The sequence below is a fragment of the Amphiura filiformis genome, chromosome 19, assembly GCF_039555335.1.
Source record: "Amphiura filiformis chromosome 19, Afil_fr2py, whole genome shotgun sequence".
NCBI lineage: Eukaryota > Metazoa > Echinodermata > Ophiuroidea > Amphilepidida > Amphiuridae > Amphiura > Amphiura filiformis.
The window spans coordinates 27,340,814-27,365,379 of record NC_092646.1 but is presented as its reverse complement, the minus strand read 5'-3'; the positions used below and the strand labels follow the sequence as shown (position 1 = coordinate 27,365,379).

The 24,566-nt window shown below is 36.7% G+C and overlaps 1 protein-coding gene across 1 annotated transcript; it reads left to right on the top strand.

Moving 5' to 3' along the window:
* Positions 1 to 6,885: 6,885 nt before the first annotated feature.
* Positions 6,886 to 22,801, top strand: LOC140141129 (organic cation transporter protein-like). The gene is made up of 10 exons (XM_072162916.1): positions 6,886 to 7,236; positions 10,825 to 10,971; positions 11,413 to 11,545; positions 13,625 to 13,793; positions 14,476 to 14,626; positions 14,954 to 15,048; positions 15,571 to 15,785; positions 16,453 to 16,561; positions 17,492 to 17,704; positions 22,227 to 22,801. The coding sequence occupies exons 1-10, from the start codon at positions 6,886 to 6,888 to the stop codon at positions 22,369 to 22,371; spliced, it is 1,728 nt and encodes a 575-aa protein (XP_072019017.1). The 3' UTR covers positions 22,372 to 22,801.
* The last annotated feature ends 1,765 nt before the right edge of the window (positions 22,802 to 24,566 follow it).

Below are 24,566 nucleotides of genomic sequence, written 5' to 3'. Positions count from 1 at the left end.
AAAACCAGGTTTTTCAATCGAAAAACCAGGTTTTTCGAATTCAATTGTCATAGTTTTTGATTAACCTGGTTTATCAAAAAAACTATGACAATCGAATACTATACGCTTGCACTCCCCGATTGCACTTAGGCTAGATCCTCCAGGCCTCGAATACCGGTACTCACGCACGGCCGCTTCACTGTGTTGTATTGAGGACTGGAACAGGGCCTGGACTGGAGCAAACAACGTTCGAAAATATGAATATTGAGTAGATTTTGATTACGTCATTGATTTCAGAGACGGGGAATATAAAAACAACAGACGCTTATGAAGCCGAGTGGATTTGCTGATTTATTGTGGTTTGTACGCTACATAGGTCTATAAGGAGCTTGAAAACAAACTGTCGAGTACCACAACTTCGTACACGCATCGATTCCCCTGGTACTGTACACACTCCATGCCAGCAATTTTTCAGCAATTTTTCGTCCGCCATTTAGTGATAAATCATGATGTGCTTACAGGTTTTTAACAGGATATTGGTAGGATGGATGTGGAATCTTCAAGGGGTAAAAGAGCACCTTTACCAAATCGGCAGGAGCGATGAAATACCAGATTCAGGCGTGCTTGCCTTTATAAAATGGGGACGAAAAAAAGAAGAGAAAAGAGAAAAAGAAGGGAAGGAGAGGGAGAAAGAGTAGGGAAGGGAGAAGGAGAGGGAAGAAAACGGGAAGGAAAAAGGGAAAGAGAAGGAAAGGAGAGGAAGAGGAGGAAAGGAAAGAAAGAAAGAGGGAGGAGAAGGAGAAGGAGATTTAACCCAAAAAATTTCGGCTCACGCGCTACGTACGCTCGTTATTTAACAAAACAAATACACTCGCGTGCTACGCACACGCGATATTGCGATAAAAAAGAATAGGGACGATAACGACGTTTTAGGGACGATAAAGACGTTTGCCCCCTCGGACTGACAATGATGGCTACGCGCCTGTTTGTGTATCTATACAGCACCGGCTTCACAGATTCGACGAGCAGGGCGCTCTATCCTTTCTACCTCGTTGATCACACCATGCCCGCGCGCCATGAAGTGTGTCGCCATTACTAATGGTTTGGAAATTCCGGTTTTTCGAGGAGCATTCGATTGTCATACAATGTAGTTTTTTGATAAACCTGGTTTTTCGAATTCGATTGTCATAGTTTTGAAAACCAGGTTTATCGACCGAGAAACCTGGTTTTTCGAATTCGATTGTCGTAGTTTTGAAAAACCAGGTTTATCGACCGAGAAACCTGGTTTTCGTCGATAAACTTGGTTTTTCAAATCGATTGTCATAGTTTTTTGATAAACCTGGTTTTTCAATCGAAAACCAGGTTTTTCGAATTCGATTGTCATAGTTTTTGAAAACCAGGTTTATCGACCGAGAAACCTGGTTTTCGCCGATAAACTTGGTTTTCAAATCGATTGTCATAGTTTTTTGATAAACCTGGTTTTCAATCGAAAACCAGGTTTTTCGAATTCGATTGTCATAGTTTTTGAAAAACCAGGTTTATCGACCGAGAAACCTGGTTTTCGCCGATAAACTTGGTTTTTCAAATCGATTGTCATAGTTTTTTGATAAACCTGGTTTTCAATCGAAAAACCAGGTTTTTCAAATTCGATTGTCATAGTTTTTGATAAACCAGGTTTATCGACCGAGAAACCAGGTTTTCGAAAAACTATGACAATCGAATTCAAAAACCTGGTTTTCGTTTGAAAACCAGGTTTATCAGTGAAAAACCAAGTTTATCGGCGAAAACCAGGTTTCTCGGCCGAAAAACCTGGTTTCTCACCGAAAAACCAGGTTTCTCGTTTTCGATTGAAAAACCAGGTTTATCTACGAAAAACCAGGTTTTTCTATTCTATTGTGCAATATACTTGCCATACTATCATAGTACTTAAAATTTAAAAAAATTTAAAATTCTCCTAATTTGGCGAAAACTGTATAAAAAGTGAAACTGTGGCCCATAATATGTGACATACACATAACAATAAAATTCTCAGGTGCTATCTGTGTAGAAACTCTGAGCCCTAGAGCTGCTTTATTTGATGAGAAACGGTCGGCCCTTTGTTTTAACATTTGGGACCCTGGGGCTAGTAATATTTGACGTATGGGGCTCATGTACATATATGTATGTTAAAGTATAATGCTCAAGTGCTATTAGTATACTCAAGCAGGGCGTTGTAGCTGCTTTATTTACTGAGTAACGACCGACCCTATGTTTAGCGTTTGGGGCCCTGGGCCCATATTTTGTGACATATTGGGCTCATATATACATATAACCATGCTGAAAACCTATTAGTGTACCAAATCTGAGCCCTGTAGCTACTTTATTTGCTGAGAAACGGCCGGCCCTTTCTTTTAACATTTGGGCCTCTGGAGCCCCTAGCCTTGAATATCTGGGGCCAAAATGGACAAAAGGCACATTTACAACTTGAGGTTGCGTGTGCCACATATGAGCTCTTAGTGCCATTGTAGTTTTAGAGCTAGCCTTGTCAATCTGTTGCCCCTTATTGTAACATTTGGGGCCCTGGGGCCCATAATATATGACATATGGGGCTCATGTATACTTGCAAATATAGAGTACTACTGGGGCTATCAGTGTACCAACTCAGGGCAACTGTTTATATCGCAGTTTTTCAGGCGTCCCATTTTAACCCCCGCAAAAAACATCGCTATCATTTATGAACCGCGAAAGACGGGTGACCGCTAGTACAATAAGTAATTCAGATATTTTGCCTGGTTACAGAACAGATCATTCTTTGATTGTTCTTGATATAAATTGCGGTGGCTTTAAACATGGAAAGGGTAAAACTTTATATATTCAATATTGAAAAAATAAAATCTTCGATACAAAATTTTAAAGAGATATACTCAGCCACTCCATACAATATTTATATAATAATATATAATAATTGAAGCTTATGATTAATGATCAGTTATTCTTTGAAGCCTTGTTATCCTAGAAATTAGAGGCACAACAATAGCATACTCTTCCAGGCGAAAAAGAAATCTAGGCAAAACAGAGACAAAATTGACTAATTTGATTCAGGACCTAGAAACTGAACTTGATGAAAAAAGTATTTCTGATCCCAATGCAGATGTTCTAATAAATATTAGGACTAGGCTAAAAGAAGCAAACTCTGATTTAGAACAAATAAGAGTTACACATTTGAAGGGTTCTTTTATGAGATCTAAAGCTCTATAGATTGAACAAGGTAAAAAACCGACCAAATATTTTTGTAATCTGGAAAAAAGAAATTACATCAATAAGCAAATGCGTAATTTAGAGAAGGTAAATGGACTACAAGTAAATTCACAAGAGGAAATAATGAATGAAGTTAAAACTTTTATTAAACTTGCATGAAGCAAAAATTCATGATGGTTCAATTTGTGATAATCTTCCGATCAGAAAGCTTTCGGCAGAAGAGTCTTATGCTTTGGAGGGTAAGATTACCCAAGAAGAACTAAATTTAGCTCTAAAGAATATGAAAAGTAACAAATCTCCTGGTTAAGATGGATTTACATTAAAGTTTTATAAAACATTTTGGTCTGAAATAGGTGCGTTTCTTCTACGTTCTATAAATTATGGTTTTGAAAAAGGCAACTTGTCAGAAAGTCAAAAGCATGGACACATTTCTCTTTTGCCGAAAGGAATAAACCTAGACGAATTGGAGATCAATATCACTATTGAATGTCTTATACAAAAAAATTAATAAAGATCAAACTAGTTTTGTGGCAGACAGATATATTGGAGAAAATATTCGTATATATAATATATTTAGCTATACTGAAATCGCCAATATCCCCGATGTGATGTTATATTAATTGATTCTGAAAAAGCTTTCGAAACGGTATCTCACAATTTTATCAGAAAGACTCTTAACTTTTTAAATTTTGGTAAAGATGTTATTAAATGGTTGAATACATTTTATAGTAAGATCACTTCATCCGTAATTGTTAATGACCACATATCTAAGATTGTGGTGGCTCTGAAAAGAGCCTTTGGTTTTATGAATAGCACATTCACATGGAGGTTGTATACTAGTATTTGGTGACAGCCTTTGTGCCTTCGCTGACAGCGTGTTTGGCCAGTTCTCCAATAAGTGAGTCAATTAAAGGTATTGTAATAAATGATATGTCTTTTAAGCTCTTCCAATATGCCGATGACACAGCCTTAATTCTCGATGGAACTTCTGAATCATTAGAACATGCGATGAAAACATTGAATGATTTTAAAGATTTCTCCGGTTTTAAAAACCTGGAGTTAAGCCACACTTTTGGGAGGGACATAGGAGCTTATTTTATTCTAATTGTCTCAAAGAATCGATTTCAACTCTCAAATCTTCTTCTGCTTTCGCGGTCACGAGAACCCTAAATATGCCTCTACTACATGTAGTACTATATGTGACCGTACACCACGAATGAGCCGTAAATTCGGCCCCCGGTCAATTTTGTTTTATTTCGTGTTTAGAAAATATATATCATAAGCTTTAAAATGGTATATCATTTTGCTTCAAACGATATTCAGAAGCGGGGTTATGGTTGGTTGAACTTTGCTCATTCAACAAAATGGTACCTTTTTCGGTTCTACATGTGTCTCTTTTTCGACATTGCTGGTAATAAATATCAAACAGTCATAATTGGCGATCATTTCAAATCACCCCCAAGTCAACAAGGTTCAGAAATGTCCTCTCATTGTTAATTGTTGGTTATACATACCTAGACAAAATACAATGCTTTGTAACCCACCACTTGAACAGGATTTAGCCAAAGCAAACAAAGACCAGAGCTATTTAAGAATTCAATAGAAATAGGTAGAAGCTTATTATCCTCTTCAACGATAGGATTATTGATTGGTTTAAAAGGTGTTTGACTAATGCTGTCAAAACCAACTTGAGGTACCTATGAATACGACCTTCATGCACATTTTACAATGTAACTCAGAATACAATTTAGGACATTTACGGCTCATTCGTGGTGTACGGTCACATATGCGTTCGTGTATGCGTCAAGCAATCACCGTTTCACTGACTAGCACAATAAAATGATAGGCTGTGAACAAGACATCTCACTATATATTTATATTATGTTTATAGGTTATCACTGATTTATCAAGATATCGAGACTGGGCAAAGTCAACATAAAATATCAACATTATCATTGAGTACTACATTTTGTAGTATACAGAGTGTCCCAATAAAATATATGTTTGTGGGGTTAATTGTTAAATTCTGAAAATATAAGAAACTGAAATAGGCCTAGTGAGCACATTAATTTTATTGTTCTATTTTGTGGGAATTATTCAATGGATTCGGTTTTGAAAAACAAAGCGCCTATGACGTATCGCTATTGTGTCGTTCCAAGTTTGCCATGATTGATGAATGTTAATGTTCTCAAAATTAATTTTTTTAGAAAATCAGTGAAGCGAGTCATACCAAAATGTAACTGATTTTAGAAAAACCTATGAATTTGGTACAAAACCTGAATATTACTCACTGATTTTTAATATTTTCTCAACGAGTAAGAAACTATGATTTTCTTCGGGAATGATGGTGCTGTGAAGAAATGTGGAATTAATAGCCGTTGTCTTCACACCAGTGAACCCGAATGGGATGCCAATTAACAGAGTAAATGAGCTTGAATTCCCAGATGGGGGATCGGTAACATATGAGATGATTTGTAAAAGACTTGTTCAGTCCAGCTTTGCAGAAAGTAACCAACGCCATTGGTTGTCAAATGTTGACAGTTGGTAACAGGTACGTACGCGCGCGTCATGCTGGACAACTGGAAGCATTTTTGTCCCTAGTATGGTTGAATGAGTTATTACCACATTTTCAGCTAAAACGTTGGTACTATAATTGAAGACAGAATTAAAAAGACTAGTTTGCGTCTGACGTCAGGGCAAAGGCGCGATGTTATTGGTTGCTGACCTGCGCAGTACGGCATTTTTGGTCTGGTTGACAGGACGTCATACGCAAACTAGTCTTTTTATGTCGGTCTTCAACTCTCCATTTATTAGCCGCACACTTTGGGCACCGCCCTTGGAATTACATAGAAGGTTTTAGTGCCTGAGTCCCAAATTGGGACACCTGAGCACACCCTTGGGCTGTGTGAGAACAATGGTACCACTTTCTCAAGTGGTGCCTTACACACTTTCTATTCATCCATCATGCAGTTATTGTTAACTACATGTATGCACACAACACAGGGGCACTCACAATAGGCAATTCAGCTAAAACGTTGGTACTATAATTGAAGACAGAATTAAAAAGATTAGTTTGCGTCTGACGTCAGGGCAAAGGCGCGATGTTATTGGTTGCTGACCTGCGCAGTACGGCATTTTTGGTCTGGTTGACAGGACGTCATACGCAAACTAGTCTTTTTATGTCGGTCTTCAATAATAATATGTCATGCAGTATTTTTGTCATTGGCCAACAGCGTTTCTTCTCCAATTTCAACAGATTGAAACCATTTTAGAAGTATAACGTTGAAGTGGACATTTATGTTGTGCGATCACATTATCAGAAATATAAGGTCATTGTGATTGCCGCATGATCCTGTCAAATTCGTCATGTTCGTGGGATACGAGTTCGTGGTAGACAAATGCACAAGGGTACACATGATAAAAACGAGATAAAGAGATAAACAAAAACAAGCTTAACAGCACTAGAATACAATCGGCAAATAGTTGTTGTTTGAGAATGATAAGAATACGATACAGGTATTCCCAAATTGAATATAGTTCAAATGCAAAGTTTGTGTTCATTTCAAGCACAATTTAGCTAATGAGTGAAACAGTAATTTGTTGCTACAAGTTGAAACTACAACAACTATACAAAGCTTCAAAGTTTACAACTAATAACATTAAGTGACAATGCGTTACGACGATATTCTCAAATATCTTGGCGAATTTGGACGCTATCAGAAATACGTCTACTTCACTATCTGTTTATTAGCGATTCCCTGTGCATGGCACAGTCTTGGGAACACATTTCTTAGTGCTCAACCAGAACATTATTGTCGGTCGTTTCCTGGACAAGAATACGATGACTTTTCGCCGACGAAAAATTGTACGATTCCGTTTAAGAATAAAGAATGGTCTAAGTGTGAGAAGTATAATAGATCGGAGCCATACGATCAGTGTAAAGATGAAGGGGTCGTGCTCAAATGTGATCAAGGATGGGTTTATGATACTACATTTTACGAATCGACGGCAGTGACGGATGTAAGTATCCGGAGGGGTGGGGGTACTTTAATATGAAATCGATATAGGTATCGGTCGGACACGTTCACAGTAAGAGGCATTCGGTGAGAGCAAAATGTCAAAAATATGGGATTATTTGGTGAAAGCATGATTTTTGGCATTCGATGAGAGCAAAATGTCAAAAATATGGGGTTATTTGGTGAAAGCATGATTTTTGGCATTCGATGAGAGCAAAATGTCAAAAATATGGGGTTATTTGGTGAAAGCATGATTTTTGGCATTCGATGAGAGCAAAATGTCAAAAATATGGGGTTATTTGGTGAAAGCATGATTTTTGGCATTCGATGAGAGCAAAATGTCAAAAATATTGGGTGAGAGGAGATCCGGGGTATTTCGGTGCAACACATCTCAGTTAAGTGCAACACATCTCCTTGCACAATTAAAGTCTGTTTAACTATAACTAGAGCTAATTGCGCATACACATATACGCGACCTTAGCAATAGCTAATTAACTAGGCCTATGGCTAATTAGCCCAGCTATCTAGCATGCATGCATGTATTAAGGCATATAAACAGCCAGCAGTAGTATAATATGCTGATTTTACTGAGAGGTCTTTTTTTGAAATGCACTGTAATTTGAAATTGACCATAGGGACAATGGGAGCAAGGTTAATTTGTTAGCTCACCTATAGCATATGTGAGTTCAAAAGGTCCAGCAGTTTGGTGTAATTCATTGGAATATACATGTATAACTAGAAGTTTGTAGTATCAAATAATTAGGCCAAGTAAAATAAAAAACATGTTTCAAGTCCGGGTTTTTGTAAAAAAGGAGGAAGAGGGGGCTTTTTATTTTATATTTTCATGGCAAAATCGGTGTGAATACCCATAATTTGAGCTGTTTTAGCATACACAATAATGCCTGGAAAAAGGAGGAGGCCTCTTTTTATTTTTGTTCTGAGGATATAGGCCGGCCCCTCTCTTTTTCATAAAACCTTCCAAAAGTGTTTCTTGTATATTAGCAAGGCTATAGAAATATTTCTGCTTCCTAGATATATTTTTTGAAAAGTAATAACTGAATAAATATATAATTGAAGAAACCTCAAAAAAGGAAGCGGGAGGGTATGTGAAACATGTTTAATTTTTATTTGGCCTTATAATTATTAATTATATTACATAATTATTTTCCATAGTTGTGAAATCATTTTGTTAACCAAAAATTATTCAATATTCATGTAAATATTTCTGTGCAACTTTGGTCATGCGCTATTAGAGTGCGACTTCCTAAGGTATTTTTCTACATACCGGAAGTAATATCTGCATGACCTTTGACCCCAATTACCTTTGACCCCAATGGATGAATACAATGTGTAATGTTATCATGCTATATTATAATTTGTGGAATGACTTAGCATTTTTAGTAACAGAACAGAAAATCACATCAGCCATAATGACCTTCGTATGACCTTTGACCTCAAGGCTAATGCATGTGTCAAGTGACATCATCTTGCTGTGTAATTCGTGTAAGGAGTAGCAGTTTTAGTAAAAATAACAGGAAATAACATTTTCGGCCATAATGACCTTTCCATAACCTTTGACCTTGAGTTGGTCACGTGACATTTGTGCCACCAGCTATTGGTCCTGATGACCAAGTAACATTGTTGTACCATATATATTTGCGACAGCAGCAGCATTTTAGGGTATTTGGTCATATACCGGAAGTATCCCTTAATGACCTTTGACCCCAATTCTGGACAATAACTTTTAGACACTGGGTATAGCTGATGCATGTACCCAAGTGCCATCATCGTGCTGTATAATTTATGGAAGAAGTAGCATTTTTAGTGAAATCACGTTTTCGGCCATTGACCGGAAGTGGATGACCTTTGACCTGAAGTTGATCATGTTTCATTTGTCCCCCCACCCAATGGTCCTAATGACCAACTATGGTCAACATGGCTCAAAGCATATGGCTACGGTGGCTCATTATAAGATTGACAGAAAGAAAGAAAGAAAGAAAGAAAGAAAGAAAGAACTTGACAGAAACAGACCTTAGCAATTTTGCAAATTGCTAAGGAATAAGCCAATCTCTCCTATAGCAATTACGCCGCTATGTTATTTATACACCAGTGTCGATGTACTAGCAACAAGGGGTAAAGCTAAAGCCAAGCGGAAATTCCGCGAAAATCGCGGAATTCGGAGGTAAAGCGGAAAACGCATTTCTGAGAAAAAAATAAAAAAAATAATCAAAAATGACCTAGAAAAAGGAAAAAAATACAATTGAAAAGAAATAAATAAAATACTAAATGAAATGGGTCTTCAAAATTCATCAAAATAAAGTAAAATCCGTCATAAATTTACCGTACAACGCCCCATTGCAGCCATGATACCCAATTACCCATCCCAACTTTGCAAATCGCAATGATCGTCACAAGATTCTTGTGAAATTTTATGATGTCAGAAATGTGCTAAAATTACAAAGCGGAGAAAAGCGGAATTTAGCATTTGTAAAGCAGAAAATTCTTGGCTTTAGGTAAAGCCCCCAGGATGTCTTTAAGTGCACAACACTATGGTCATGTCAGGAGTTGAACCCTTTGTGGTCATAATAATACAAAGAGGTCCAAAGGGTATCTTTAAAAATGAGCACAAAAATGCTTACAAATCACGATGGCCAGCAACCCCAGCATCCCATGGGTGGGGGGAAGTAAGATATTCTACAGGAGAAAGCTAACTCTCCCATCCTGACAAAGCTATCAAGTTCCTACACAGATGATTTTGTTTAAAAAATATATATATCCTAAAAGTAATAAAATAATAATAAAACAGCATTTATATAGCGCATTGTGAATCACAGATTCCTCAAAGGCGCTTTACACTATTATAAAAACTACTAAAATTTATCAATTATACAAATTATGAATTTAAATTTAAATTTACAATCAAACCTTTATAAACAAATGCATAAAACAACAGGCCAGCTGCAAGCAATTTGATTAAAAAGACACAAGAGTGACACCAATGACTGCACAAGTATGCCACTGTCCTGGCCACTACGGTATAAACGTAGTTATGGTAGTAGGTATACATATCAGTAGTATCTTCTAGAACATTGTAGATACTGTCTTTTAACTTTAAGTACAGATTATTCTTAATGTAATTAAAACAAAACTAAATCCTTTATATTAAAGCCATATATATAACATTTCTATAAGAAATAGAATTGTATTTTTTTGGTATATTATAACATTTCCATAAGAAATAGAATTGTATTTTTATTTAATTTATTTTTTGGTATAAAATGTTAGATTTCACTGTCAGATATGTCCTCTATAAATTTGGGCCCAAACAGACGAGGCAATACAGAGAAAAACGCTATTTAAAATACAGATTAAACGCTATTAAAATACCAGCGCATGTCGCCAATGCGAGCCACTCATTCAAACGTGAGTCGTGTCGGTTCTTTTAATATGTCACGACTGCGCGTACGCCATGTACTGTGTTATATTGAGGCGGTTTATTCAAAATCTCATATTTTGACCGAACTACTGCTAAGTTTTGATTTTTGCAGGGTATGTTAGTTTACTAAAGAACTTTCATGTTTTCTTGTTTCAGTTTGATTTAGTATGTGACAGAAATTCCAAACGTCAACTTTCCAAGTCATTGGTTCTAGTCGGTAAGATGGTGGGTTCAGCCATTTTTGGTCAGTTAGCCGATGTCGTAGGCAGGAAGCCCATGTTTCTATTTGGAGTTATCATGCAGGTATTTGATCGTATGAAAATAATGTAATTATTGTTTTTCACCAATCATGATCATGGTTGAACACGATGGAAGCCTCTGAGGAAACTGCAAAAACGTAAACTGCCCGGGATTGTCAGTATGCAAATAAGTTAAGTTTGGTAAGTTATCAACATTAATAGCCACGAAGTATACAACCTGAGAAAATGCCTAAGGCCGGATCTAAAACCAAAAAAAGGAAAAACGCCGTGAGTTCAGTTGGGTTTGTGATCCATTATTATTACTTTGAAGCTTTGTATAGTTGTTGTAGTTAAATATTACGTAATTGTGTTAAAATACCTTTCTTATATTACGTTATTAATTGAGACAATACAGTATACGTACACGAAACGATATTTACATGGACCTAATCAAAGCATTCAAAGATAAAGTGAACTTTTGTTCCCAATGTAATTTTCATCAAAGGTGTCCGTTGGAGTTGGTGCGTCATTTTCACCGAGTTTCCCCGTCTTCTGTGCGTTACAATTTCTTCTTGGGGTCACGGCTTCCGGTGTGTTCGTTGTAGCCCTTGTAATTGGTAAGGTTATTCATTATACAGGCTCTATCAAAATGATTGGTACCCATAAGTTTTCATTGCTAATGGATGAGTCTAACGGCTCGAAATTCACCAAAAGATCCAAATAATTTGTAGAATAATTGTATAAAAATTCATAATCAATACGTTCTGGAAATTTCAAGAGTATCCGATGCTGCATTTGGAAGAGGCAAGCTTTTCAATAAACATCAAAATTAATGGGTACCAATCGTTTTGATACAGTCTGTATGTCAAGTTATCGGGTTTGTTGGACTATTCAGAAAAAGCAAAATTCACATTTTCTAATATGGAATATCTTCAGTAGAGAGCAAAATTAAAATATTCTAATGATCTATCTTCAGTAGATAGCAGAATTAATATTATCTAATGAGCTATCTTCGGTAGATAGCAAAATTAAAATGTTCTAATATGAGCAATCTTCAGAAGATATCAAAATTAATAAATTATCTAATATGAACATCTTCGGTAGATAGCAAAATTCAAATTTTCTAATAAAACAAGTATGACTGAGCCATCTTCAGTAGGCAGGAATAATAATATTATCTGATGAGCTATCTTCAGTAGACAACGAATTAATATGATCTAGTGAGCTATCTTCAGTTGATAACAAAATTAATATTATCTAATAAGCTAACATCAGTAGACAACAAATTAACATTCTCCAATATGAGTCGTCTTCAGTAGATAGCTAAATAATTTTGTTAATATGAGTATATAGTAAAATCAAAATTGTCTAATATGAGTTATCTTCAGTAGACAGCAAAATTTAGATTTTCTAACAAAACAATAATTATGAGCTATATTCAGTACAGTATAGATAGATTAATCAACATTTTTAATATGTGGTGCGATCAAGTTAAATGAGTCTGATGTCAATTAAAATCAAACTTCTTCAGTAGATAATCAAAAATCACATTTTCTAATATGAGCTCTTTTCAGTAGATTTCACAATTCACATACTAGTATGAGCTATCTTCAGTATAGCAAAATTAAAATTGTCTAATATATCTTCAGCAGATAGCAAAATTCACATTTCCGAATTATGAGCTATCTTCAGTAGAGAGCAAAATTAAAATGTTCTAATATGGGCTATCTTTTAAAATGTGCATTTGCTATCTACTTAAAAGTAGTTTGCAAATTCACATTTTCTTATATGAGTAGATAGATTATATCAGTAGATAGCAAATTTAACATTTTCTAATATGGGATATAACTTTGTCTGATTCAATTCAATTCGAAGTTAAAACATAGGCCTCTGGCCCAAAGCTACAGTACAATACGTTATAGAGGTTGGTGAACTTTATGTGTAGTTAAAGGAAACTAATCAATGGCTAATATAGTTATATACCCCTAAATTAAACATACCAGACGGTCTATATGAATTTCGGAATATTCCTAACAAAGAAAAAACACTTTTAATCCTTCGTTTCTGCGATTCATGGAAGCCGCCATGATAGCTGCTTGCGAATCCTTTCTGCCACAAGCGGTAGTGTAACCTTTCACACAGACCCGCGGCGAGCGTGTGTTGCTATGGCATTCGCGACCCCCACAGCGAATTTTGGTTTTAGTGCTGTTTTTACTTTTCGTTCTCAAAAGACATTGTTGATCATAAATATTACTTAAAATACATTTTTTATGTTCTTCTGTAGTTTTATGGGTAAAAATTGTCGCGTTTTCTTTTGAACGAATGTTGAATCTGAACTTTGGTAGTATTCGCTTCGTGTCACCAAAGTTCACGAGGGACGAGGCTGGTGGCACGGATTTCGCTGGTTTCAAAATCGGGGTACCGTTACAGCGTAATAAAATACATCGGGTATCAATATGGCCGCCACCATGGATTACAAACTGATCGCTGATTGTCGTAAGGAATTAAGAATTTCTCCTTTATTTGGACGTATATAAGCTTGGGACTTTTACTGTTTGTCGTTTTTATTATTACTGCAACTATATAGCCATTGATTAGTTTATGGTACAGATTTCCTTTAACATTTCTAATTTTAAGAGCAAAATAAATAAATTTTGTTGAATTAATTAATTAATTAATACTTTTATATTTAATCTATTTAATCTCGTTACCTGCAGCAACTGAATTAGTCGGACCTTCCAAACGAGCGTTTGCTGGTATTGCGATTGAATATTTCTACAGTATAGGCTACATGAGTATAGCACTCATCGCATGGAGACTGAGGGCATGGCCAAAAATTGAATTGGCAATATCTATACCGTCTGCAGCATTTCTAGCCTATTATTGGTAAATGATATTCTTTAAGTAGCTATTATGTCATTTTTGCTGTCGTGCATGCCTTTTAACGCAATTTGTCGTTTTAACATCATTGTTTCAAATGCATTGTCCGCTTAGATTTTCCTAAATTTCCATGCAGGCAAAACGGCAAAGGTAATCTTTTGGGTGGGAAAATTTCAGCGGACAAAAGTTAATCGTTTTGTTTGCTGCAAAACAAGACGAGAATTATTTCCAACAGGTGGTCTGTTCCAAACTAGGGTTGTCGTCTGTACAGGGCTCACTGGAATCCTAAACGCCATTTCCCAAGAACATGGCATTTCAACTCAAATAGGTTTTGTATATTTAATGCATGACCATGCAATTGTACATCTAGGCAAAATACGATACTTTTTGCTCTTTTTAACCACTTTTTGGTTTTGGAAATTCAGGCCAAATTTTACCCCATACATTTCAGGGTATAATGATTGCATCAATGATGTGATGCTATATATATGATCATAGAAAAGATTTTGCCGAATGAGAGACTAAAATCGTTTGGAAAACGATTCTTTCATGTAACATGATTAAGGTCCACAGACTAATTTCTTTATAATATCGGCGCTATACCCACGCGATCGCTACGCCACTGTCTTGCACTTTTAAGTTTAAAAACACATTATTGCTCTCAATGATAAGTTGACTTAATTTGTAGGCTTGTTCCAGAATCACCAAGATGGCTTTTATCCAAAGGGCGCAAAGAAGAAGCCAAGAAAATTCTCACGAAAGCTGCTAAAGTCAATAAAGTGAAATTACCTGATAAACTTTTAGACGAAGATTTAGAACTTGAAGATGTGAAGGTGGGTGTGTTATATAGCATTTATATTCGAGATAGCTTTAACTTAGTTCTAAATTAAAGATGGCTTCTTTGCTCTTTTGCACTTTTTCGGAGTCACACCCTTATAGTAAATTAATTATTGATACTACAATTTTTGCTATTTGCAATATTTTTGTTTAATCATGCTTTGCAAAAAGGTAACGCGCGCACTTTGACGTTTAGTAGTAATTTGTACCATAGCAACGCATTCATAAAGTAATGAAAATTATGAAATTTAATTTGACTTTAGTTTTCAGTATGATTAGGCCTAATTCTCGACTATTTTTGTTTTTACTTTTTTCAGTTTCCTGAGAAGAGTGCTAATGCTGATAATGCTCAACGTGCGAGTGCCTGGGACCTTATACGAACTCCTAATATGCGATTCAAAACACTCAACATTTACTTCGCGTGGTAAGTGGCAAGCATTAATATGTTATGTTGCTTTTGCTCATGCAATGATTCATTGTGTATGGGGTGGGTAGGTGTTGATGGCGTGTGCTTAAATTCATTTAGCATGTTTTGTGAGGTATTTTTAAGTCATGAAAAATTGAATAGTACGAAATTAGAGTGCATGTATACAAAGTGACAGCAAGAAAGAATGTGTTTAGAAATGTGTTCAATTGATAAACACAGTTTTTGCAGTGTTACTCCATAACCTGCTTGTAATTATTAATGTAATGAAATCGATTTTATTTTTCACCAATTGTCGCGCTGTCAGATAGCTAATTATAAAATATATTCTAATATCATTTCATAAGTACTCAACAGGTTTCAGCGTACGATTAATAAAGGCTGAGGAGGATACACATTCGCATAATATATAATGAGCTAGCAAACAAAACTTTTCAAACATACGTTGTACTCTTATAAATTGTGGAACACAGGCTTATCGAAAGCCTTGAAAACTTTATATATTTTAATTCTCTCTTGCAGGATCGCCAACTCAATGGTTTACTACGGTCTGTCGTTTTTCACAGAAGATCTCGGTAGTGACCCATACCTATCGTTTTTCATCTCTGGTGCGGTGGAGATTCCCGCCTATATTTTATGCCAATTACTACTAGATCGGCTAGGCAGACGACGCGTCATGTTCGGGTTTATGATGGTCGGCAGTCTGGCGTTATTCTGTTGCATTCCGATTCCCAACGGTAGTGATGTCATCTTCCTATCCTTCACAAACTGTGCCTCAATCGGGCGTAAAAATAATGCTCACAAACAATATTGTTCCAGGTTGAAGGTTGTGGTTTTGAATATCCATCAAGCTTAGTCTATAAACTAGCCCCCGAAAAGGTTGAAGTATGAAATGACTGACGGGCTACACGGGCACTCAGCCCGTTAGGGCTTAAAAACATGATGGTTGCAAGGCCGGCAGGGCCAAGGCCGCCGCCTTCCATAGTAAAGACTTGCATCAAATGGAGTTCTAATATATAGGAGCCCCGCAGGGCATGAAATCAAAATGAAGGTAACATCTTCGTGTAAATAATTCATAACACATTATTTTTGAAATCTTTTAATACTTAAATTACAATTTGCCAATCATTATTCAGATACCAGATGGAATCCAATGGTATCGGACGCAACGTAGCAACGTGATTTGCAAATATGCAATTGGTCAAGTCTTGATATATTCACAAAGTGAGAAGAGGGACTAGGGCTGCATTCCAACGATCCAATAAGCACCTATAAACAACAAGACTTATGCATGTTTGGAAAGCCGCTGAACTGTTAAACAAACATGAAGACATATTCTGCTTGTTATATTGGCATTATACATGTTACATGTTATATCGTATATTAATTACGTTTTGTTTTCAGAATTGGATAATGTGACACTAGCCATTGCGATGGTCGGGAAATTATGTATATCAGGATCGTACGCTATTGTCTACCTCTATGCTGCCGAGTTGTTTCCAACACCAATCAGGTACAATAGGGACCTTTAGATAAAGTTCCAAGGTGTACGTGAAGAAAACGGTTGCAAGAAACTTGCTATTATCAAGGTCAGCTCTACACTGACAAATACTGTATCGATACACCAAAAGGTGAAATCAGTAACCTGAAAGGTATTATTGACCTAACCCTAACTCTACTCTTAACCAATAAAACCTAACTCAATAATCCTATTCTGTTGGGGTGGTGGCGGCATAATATAGACCCAAAAAAGAATAACGATGCCATTCCTAAAGAACAGTGGTTTTATTAGATTCATCAAAGTCATCAGTAGGTATATATAGGATTAAGAGGTAGCTCAAACGCATTTTTTTATGATACGGCTCTTTTCAGAGCCACCGTCAACAGGATTGTCGACACGCAAAACTATAAATAAACCTATCCTGAAAAAATCAAGGCTAATCCTAGCGATAAATTTTTTCCGTCTTCAAAGCCGTTAGAAGCCACCTTGAGAAATATGCCTACAATAACAAATATCTATAAGACTGGAAAAGAGAGCTGATGTCATAACTAAGATCTGTGTGTGTATGATAAGAAACAATTATATATATTATGCCCAAAAAACCTGGTCCGTTAGGTATTCCCATATTGAATTCTTCAAAGTTTATAGCAGTTAAATATTCATTCGTCGCATACAGACGAAATCAAGATATCTATAAACCGGTCCGATTGTATTATAATGTTATATGGTGATGTTATCGATTTTTTGCAGTACAAAATCGTTTTTTGTCATGGTCGCTGCCCGCGCTCAGCGAATCGCGTAAGGCACTTCACGTGTTATATATCGGTTTATAATAGCATGGTTTTCGATATGTCAGTATACGAAACTTATGACGAATGAAGCACTTTGACGAAATGCAAAGCGAATAATCAAATAATGAGCCTTTTCGTTTCTTCTTTGCAGGAATGTCGGCGTTGGGATGGGTTCATTCTCCGCTCGCATTGGAAGTATTTTATCTCCATATATCTTATTATTAGCTGATATTGTCTCCCCAGAATTACCTTTGATTATATTTGCAAGCTTTTCTTTCGTTGCTGGAATTCTGTTGTTATTACTGCCCGAAACACTGGGAACTAAATTACCGGAAACTCTGGAGGAAGGGGAACTAGTAGGAAAGTAAGTATCCAGATACGAGTAATAATGTACAGTGGAATAATGGCCCAATATTGAACTAAAATGAACATTATGCAGTTACTGTCCGTTTTTCCTATTCAGTGCACACACAGCGCTCCAATTGATGATTGACCTTTAGCTCACTCACTGTACTGTAGGTATTAGCAATAGACTAGTTAGTGGGCTGGAGGAAAACCCTTCACCCAATAATAGCCATAGAGGCTCACATGTGAATTATAATGTTCATCCTTAACATACTACAATTTGAAGTAAAAAAAGTCACGGAAAAGCTGTTGTCGAGCTGTTTTTCCGAAGAGAGTCTTCCAAAATTTCATAACAGTCGGACGTGTAATTTTAATGGCAAATTGTGCCAACAGCTGACTCGAGATAGCTCCAACTTCGAGCGAGCACCATCGTGTGATCGGTTTGATCAATTTTTGCCATAGAAGCTGTAAAAAAACTTCAACTCTTTCCCTCTATGGTCATCAAAAAATGATTAAAATTTTTGGGAATATTGTTGTCGAGCCCTCCCAAATATGGAGTTCTGACTGCCCGATAGGGAGCTAAAAAATGGTAAAACTTTTTCCAAACCGTGTTAAGTCTAAAACGACATGTTTCTCATTTACTTGTGTGATACGATCACAATAAATGTGACAAGTTTGACATGAGTTGTACCATCAACATGACTGGATAACAATATGCAGACTTTTGTTCTCATTTCGGAAACAAAGGCCACGCTCAGTATTGTTGCTTTGTAATGGTGCATCCAACTGAAATTATAATACCTATTTCATCACAGCACATTGCGATATCGCACATGAAATCAGAAACATGTTTAACCAGGGATATGAGACACATCCCTGATTTAACATAGTTGAGCTGAATGAGGTTTATCTTGGTGTAATGGGGTTTAAGTCCTGCAAAGGTCGTGTTGAATTCTGCTGTAGACATGACTGCATAATGACATATTAAGAACACACTAAGAAATCTTCAAGAACACACTTGGAACACACAAAGCTGCGTATGGAATCCTACCACCAAGAGAAACATCACCAAGGTTGAGTCTGTGCAACGCAGTGCTGCCCGGGACGTCATGAACGACTATTCCCGTGCAAGATGTGTTACATCCATGCTAAACAACCTCGGATGGGAATCTCTACAACAACGAAGAGCAATCTCCAAAGCCACCATGATGTATCGAATTGTCAACCATCTCATTGACATTCCTGACAGCCAGCTGATCCCGTCAAACACCACCACCAGGGGCACTCTCAGAGGTTCCATGTTCCATTCTCCCGCACAGCTTTACTGCAAGACTCTTTCTTCCCAGACACTATCCGTCTGTGAAACTCATTGCCCCAGGAAGTTGTTGAGTCACCAACCCTAGACGTCTTCAGGTCCAGAGTGTGTGGCGTCGCCTTCACCTGACCAGTCCACTTTCCAGTCATCTTTGTAGCTGCACATTCACCTTGTATATAGTTTTGGATCAGCGCCAGTCCTTGTCTGCACTTGCTTGAATGCACCACAACTAATGTGCGAGTATACTCCAGCGGAGGTTTCTGCACAGTATTGAAAGATGAGATGATCTATTACATTTTGAACATCTTAAATATGTTTTGCACGTGTTTTTTGCGCCCGATCGAAATGTGCATTCCTCATTTTTTTTTATTTAGTCAAAACTAAAGAAAGCTCATATTTTTCTCATAACCCCAGATATGTTTCGTTTATAAGGTGTAAAAAGTGGTGCATTATTGTGGTAATCACAATTGGAAAGTAGACATATGTGATGCGATCAAGCGAAACCAGTCGGAACTCGGAAATATTATATTTTCAGTTTCTTATAGGATAGTAAAAAGCATTTACAAAACTGCACTTTTGCAGAAAACCCCATTGAAATTGAACAACCAGTTTCAAAGATATGAGCAATTAAAGAGTTTCCAAAACAAAAGGAAACAAAAGGAAATATTTCCTAACGAATACAGTAAGCCAAATAATTAAGGTACCAGTTATGTTCACCCCTGTATATCCTAAACAACGACAAATATGTCACATTTAAAACAAGCAGCCAATACCTGTACTCTTTAGCTCTGATTTACGACCTTATTTGTTGAAATTGGTTGAGAATTAAAGAAACAGTAATCTGAAACCTAAGAAAGAAACGAAATCAAAAGTTGCACTTTTGTGTTCTAATCAATGAAAGCACGGCGCTAGTTCTCTTGCTCGCGAACGCTTTGTGTACAAATTAATAGGGCATACAATGTGGTAAACTGCAACTTTTAAATTTGCATCTTCCTTGTGTTTTTGGATAATCGTGTCTTTATTTTCTTGAACAATGTTAACAAATTCGAGCTAAAAGATGCAGCTATTGGCTGCTGGTTCGAATAATGACATGTCTGCCTTTGTTTAGGATATACAGGGGGTGAACGTAACTGGTACCTTAATTATTTGGCTTACTGTATTTCCGAGTTCCGACTGATTTTGCTTGATCGCATCACATATATTCTATCCTATGGGACATTGCTATACACGTTTATTACTTCTCATAATCAATACCACTGGAACAATACAACTCACAATTTTGGAAACACGTTGTTTTAATGGAAGGCATTAATGTAAAATGGAAAACAGAACATGCAAATATCAGACCACGCAACTTTTAGCATTAAATAAATGAGTCTTTATATTAATTTTATTTTTAATAACCCAGGTCATTGGCATTGCGAATGTGAGGCCGGAGGAAGAGAATTCCACATTGCCAAGTGCGCTAGAGTCTCCGTTTTGTACAAGTAGTTATCTCTGTAAATTCGCTGTAGAAGAAGTGATGTAACAGGATTAATTACCACAGCGATAGGTGAAAACAATTTAGTAGAGACATTGCGATTTTCTAAACGCAGCACGTGGGACGTACGTTTTCGCGTACGTTTTACGTACGTTTTCGCGTACGTTTTTACGTACGTTTTTACGTACGTTAATACGGTGTTAAATATTGCTAGTCTCGGTTCCAAACTGGATTGTGCTCATTCGTCACGAAGGAGAACAAGTAAGCTGAAATAAAGACTATAATATTTGATCTAATCTAACAGCTTCTAACCTAGGTCGATAGAGGGCATAGTGATTGAAAAAATAACAGTCCCGATAACAGTAAGCTGAGTCTATGCCTGATCAAACAGGCCGCATTTGATTTTGACTAAAATTTTGACCTACATGCTGATTAAACTTAATTGTTTTTTGTGCTCCCCAAATATTATAGTTGCCCCAAAACATATATTTTGGTAGATTAAAGATCACTACATCCATACATCATGACTTTACTTTCAAAATGAGACTTTTTCGTCCTGAAAATTGGGCGCGTTGCATGGACTTGAGGTAAAATCAGCATATTCAACGTAGCATCTGCGTTTTATTCTACGTTGGGAATCCAAAAATGGGAAATCGCAATGTCATTTTTTGTACGCAAAGTATCACACACATTTCACTGGGCAATCTCTGCGTATGAATATTGCGTTTAAATTTAGTTCATTTTCAACACATCGCTGTACCTTTATTATAATGATTTGTTACAAACAAAAAAGATCATAATAATAATTAGACTTTCCTTCGTATGTTCATTATCTTTGACTGTCTTTAAGGGGGTACTACACCCCTCGATAAATTTGTGTCTATTTTTGCATTTTTCTCAAAAACTAATAACACAGTGGTAACAAAAGTCATGTGTATTATAGGGGCAAGGAATCCAATTACTACACTGGAATTTCAGTGACCCAAAACAAGCGGTTCGTTATTTATGATAAGAAATAAGGTACTGCTAGGATGTACCTCATTTCCTATCATATATACTGAACCGCTTGTCTTGAGTCACTGAAATTTCAGTGTGGTAATTGGATTCCTTGCCCCAATAATATACATAACTTTTGTTACCAGTGTGTTATTATTTTTTGAGAAAAATGCAAAAATTTACCACAGGGGTGTAGTACCCCCTTAACATAATTATTGTGAATTGGACACATTTTGTACATTATCAACGATGTAATTACGTCGATTTCGCACGTGGAATATCTTCAAAAATAGCTAAATACGTGACCTCGCTTCGATACAGGCGAGTGGTTTTGAATAGATCAACGTACGTCCGATGTCTACGTTTGGAAATCGCAATGTCTCTAGTATTTATTGCCCTGCACTAGACGTACGCTTTTATTCTGCATAGCACCACTGATTATCATAGAATAGGCACAAAGACCTGGATCGTAATTCTATGGAAATTTCACATTATGTTGAGTAAATGTACGTGTCACGCACACCTGTACGATTAGTGTCTTCGAAAAGAGCGGTATTTTATTCAGTCTATGATTGCGCACATACACAGGCATGACAGGTGCTGAGTATAACCTACTTATAGTGCAGAACAATACATTCAAAATAGTTTTTCGCTATGGTAATTAATCCTGTTACATCACTACTCTATGGCGAAATGCCGTTAGAATTTGTGAATAATGATGTTTCCAATGTGTATGTTTCCTTAATGCAGGGGCTTATCACTTTGGCAGCGGATAAAAGGAGACACAGGAGATACATATGATGAGAACACCGCCAAACTTACAGAAAGTGCAGAGGTCATGGAACCAGAAAATGAACTTAAAACATTTGAAAAGGCTACAAACACAGACTTCTGAGCATGTTGATATTCTCAGTAACGTTTGGATAAGACTCTTGTCTGTATGCCAGTCACATGCAAACACCCAAGCATACCTCCTGTCTCCAAATGCACACACCCCTATTCCACATGCACAAATACACAAAACACCCCTCCCACACACACACACCCCAACATCCCCCGGGTACTCACGTACAAACGCTACACGGGGATGTGCCACCCAAATGACAGACAATCCTTAGACATGGGTCGGTCTTTCAAGACGAATCCTTAAGAATGGGTCCTTAATTTAAAAATGTCTAATGATCAAATAAAGATGTAAACTATGCACAGAATAGTAAAGTATTTTATTTTTGGTCTGTGACACATCTTTCTATAGAAAGTCATAAGATACATTTAACTTATTGCAGGAATACTGAATGACCCTTCACACCCCCGTCGAAAAATAATTCAAGTACCCCCCTTCAAAAACAAACTCATCATGAAACATCGCAGCATTATTACAGTGCGGATTTGTACCATATTAAATTCTCAAAAGATAAGTTCAAGACATCTTGGAAACCATCAAAAGCAGAAAATGGACCTGGGCCGGCCATATCAGCCGCAGACAAGACAATCGTTGGAGCTCAACACTCACACATTGGACACCTTATGAGAGGAAGCGAAATAAAGGACGCCAACGGAAGCGATGGAGGAACGCACTGCAAAACTACTGGGGGAAGTGAACTGGTACCAATAAGCGCAAAACAGAGACACATGGAGACATCATGCTGAGGCCTTCATCCTGCAGTGGATTGATAATGGCTGAAAAAGTAAAAGTAAAAAGACTACAACTGGGATGACCTAATGGCCCATATCATGCTCACTCACACACACAGCGTCAGCCACCGGGCTATTGTCAATAGGCTTAGTCGGATGTCCTTAGCCCATTATGCATCTCAAAACTATTAAACAGGTCGGAACAAAATGGCCATGCGTGGCTATGGAGTCAACCTACCATGGCGATTTCTGCCATGAAGATATCGGGGCGATGACACTGTGCAACGATGTGCTCAAAATTCAGCCAATTTATAATAAACACGATTCCGATCTATACATTCACACCATTGCAAAACCCGTATACACAGCTGGTCCGAAGGACGTTCGCTATACGATACATTGTAAGCATAGTCCACAATCAATATAAACTCAACAACACGGATCTTACTTTAGTTAACACATTTATCGAACTATTTAGTTGATCAATTGTATCACAGTTTACTTTTTATTTCTACACGTAACAATAATTGTTTGAAATAGTATCGTTTTTTTAATATTGTTTGATGATGCTCATTTAAACAAAATTGATTGGAAGTTATTAGAATCTCATTTATAATCAACTTTTTATTAAATTATTATTATTATTATTATTTTTATAATTATTACTATTATTACTATTATTATTATCATTCAATCTTTGTTACTAATCATTATAAAAAAAAAGAAGAATTTATTATACATTTTTCTTGTTCTTCTTCTTCTTGTTCTTCTTTTTCTTCTTCATTTGTATTAAGTTGTATATTAAACAATGCAATGTAATGTCGAAGAAAAGTATAAAATAATTCATTCCAATCATTTCATAATTATTCAAATAATCTAGCTATCAGCCAATCATCAATCAATAAAGCATTCAATAAATTCCAGTTACGACGCCAAGACTTTTACAGGGGGCAATGCGGTTCTCAAGGGGGATTTTGAAGGGGACAAAATGTATAAAAGTTATGGCGGTTAGCATCCCATTTAGTCCTAGACCTTAAACATCATATTCCGAGGAGCGGAAGTACACCAAATTGGTGTTTTATGACCTTTGACATTCTTTGTAACGAGTGACATGGTCTTTCAATTCACGCCAAGTGTCCTTGACAGGCATGACTATGCTTCAGTGGTCATGAAAGAATTCAAAAGATAACCTCTGCCCCAATAATCCCGAGCTATTGTCTGAAACTGCTCCTCGGAAGATGTATCATAAGAACTCAGTCTTCAAATTATAGTCATATAACGACCAATAGAGAAATGACTGACTATCATTGAAGACTGAGTTCCGCAGTTTAGCATCCCATGGGGTATTGCACAGTATTTTTGTGGGACAAGTGTAGCCCTATGTACCTGGGATGAAAAGCCGATTATCAATAAAATTTTGACCTTTCGTATTGAAGATATACATCAAGTTTCCTA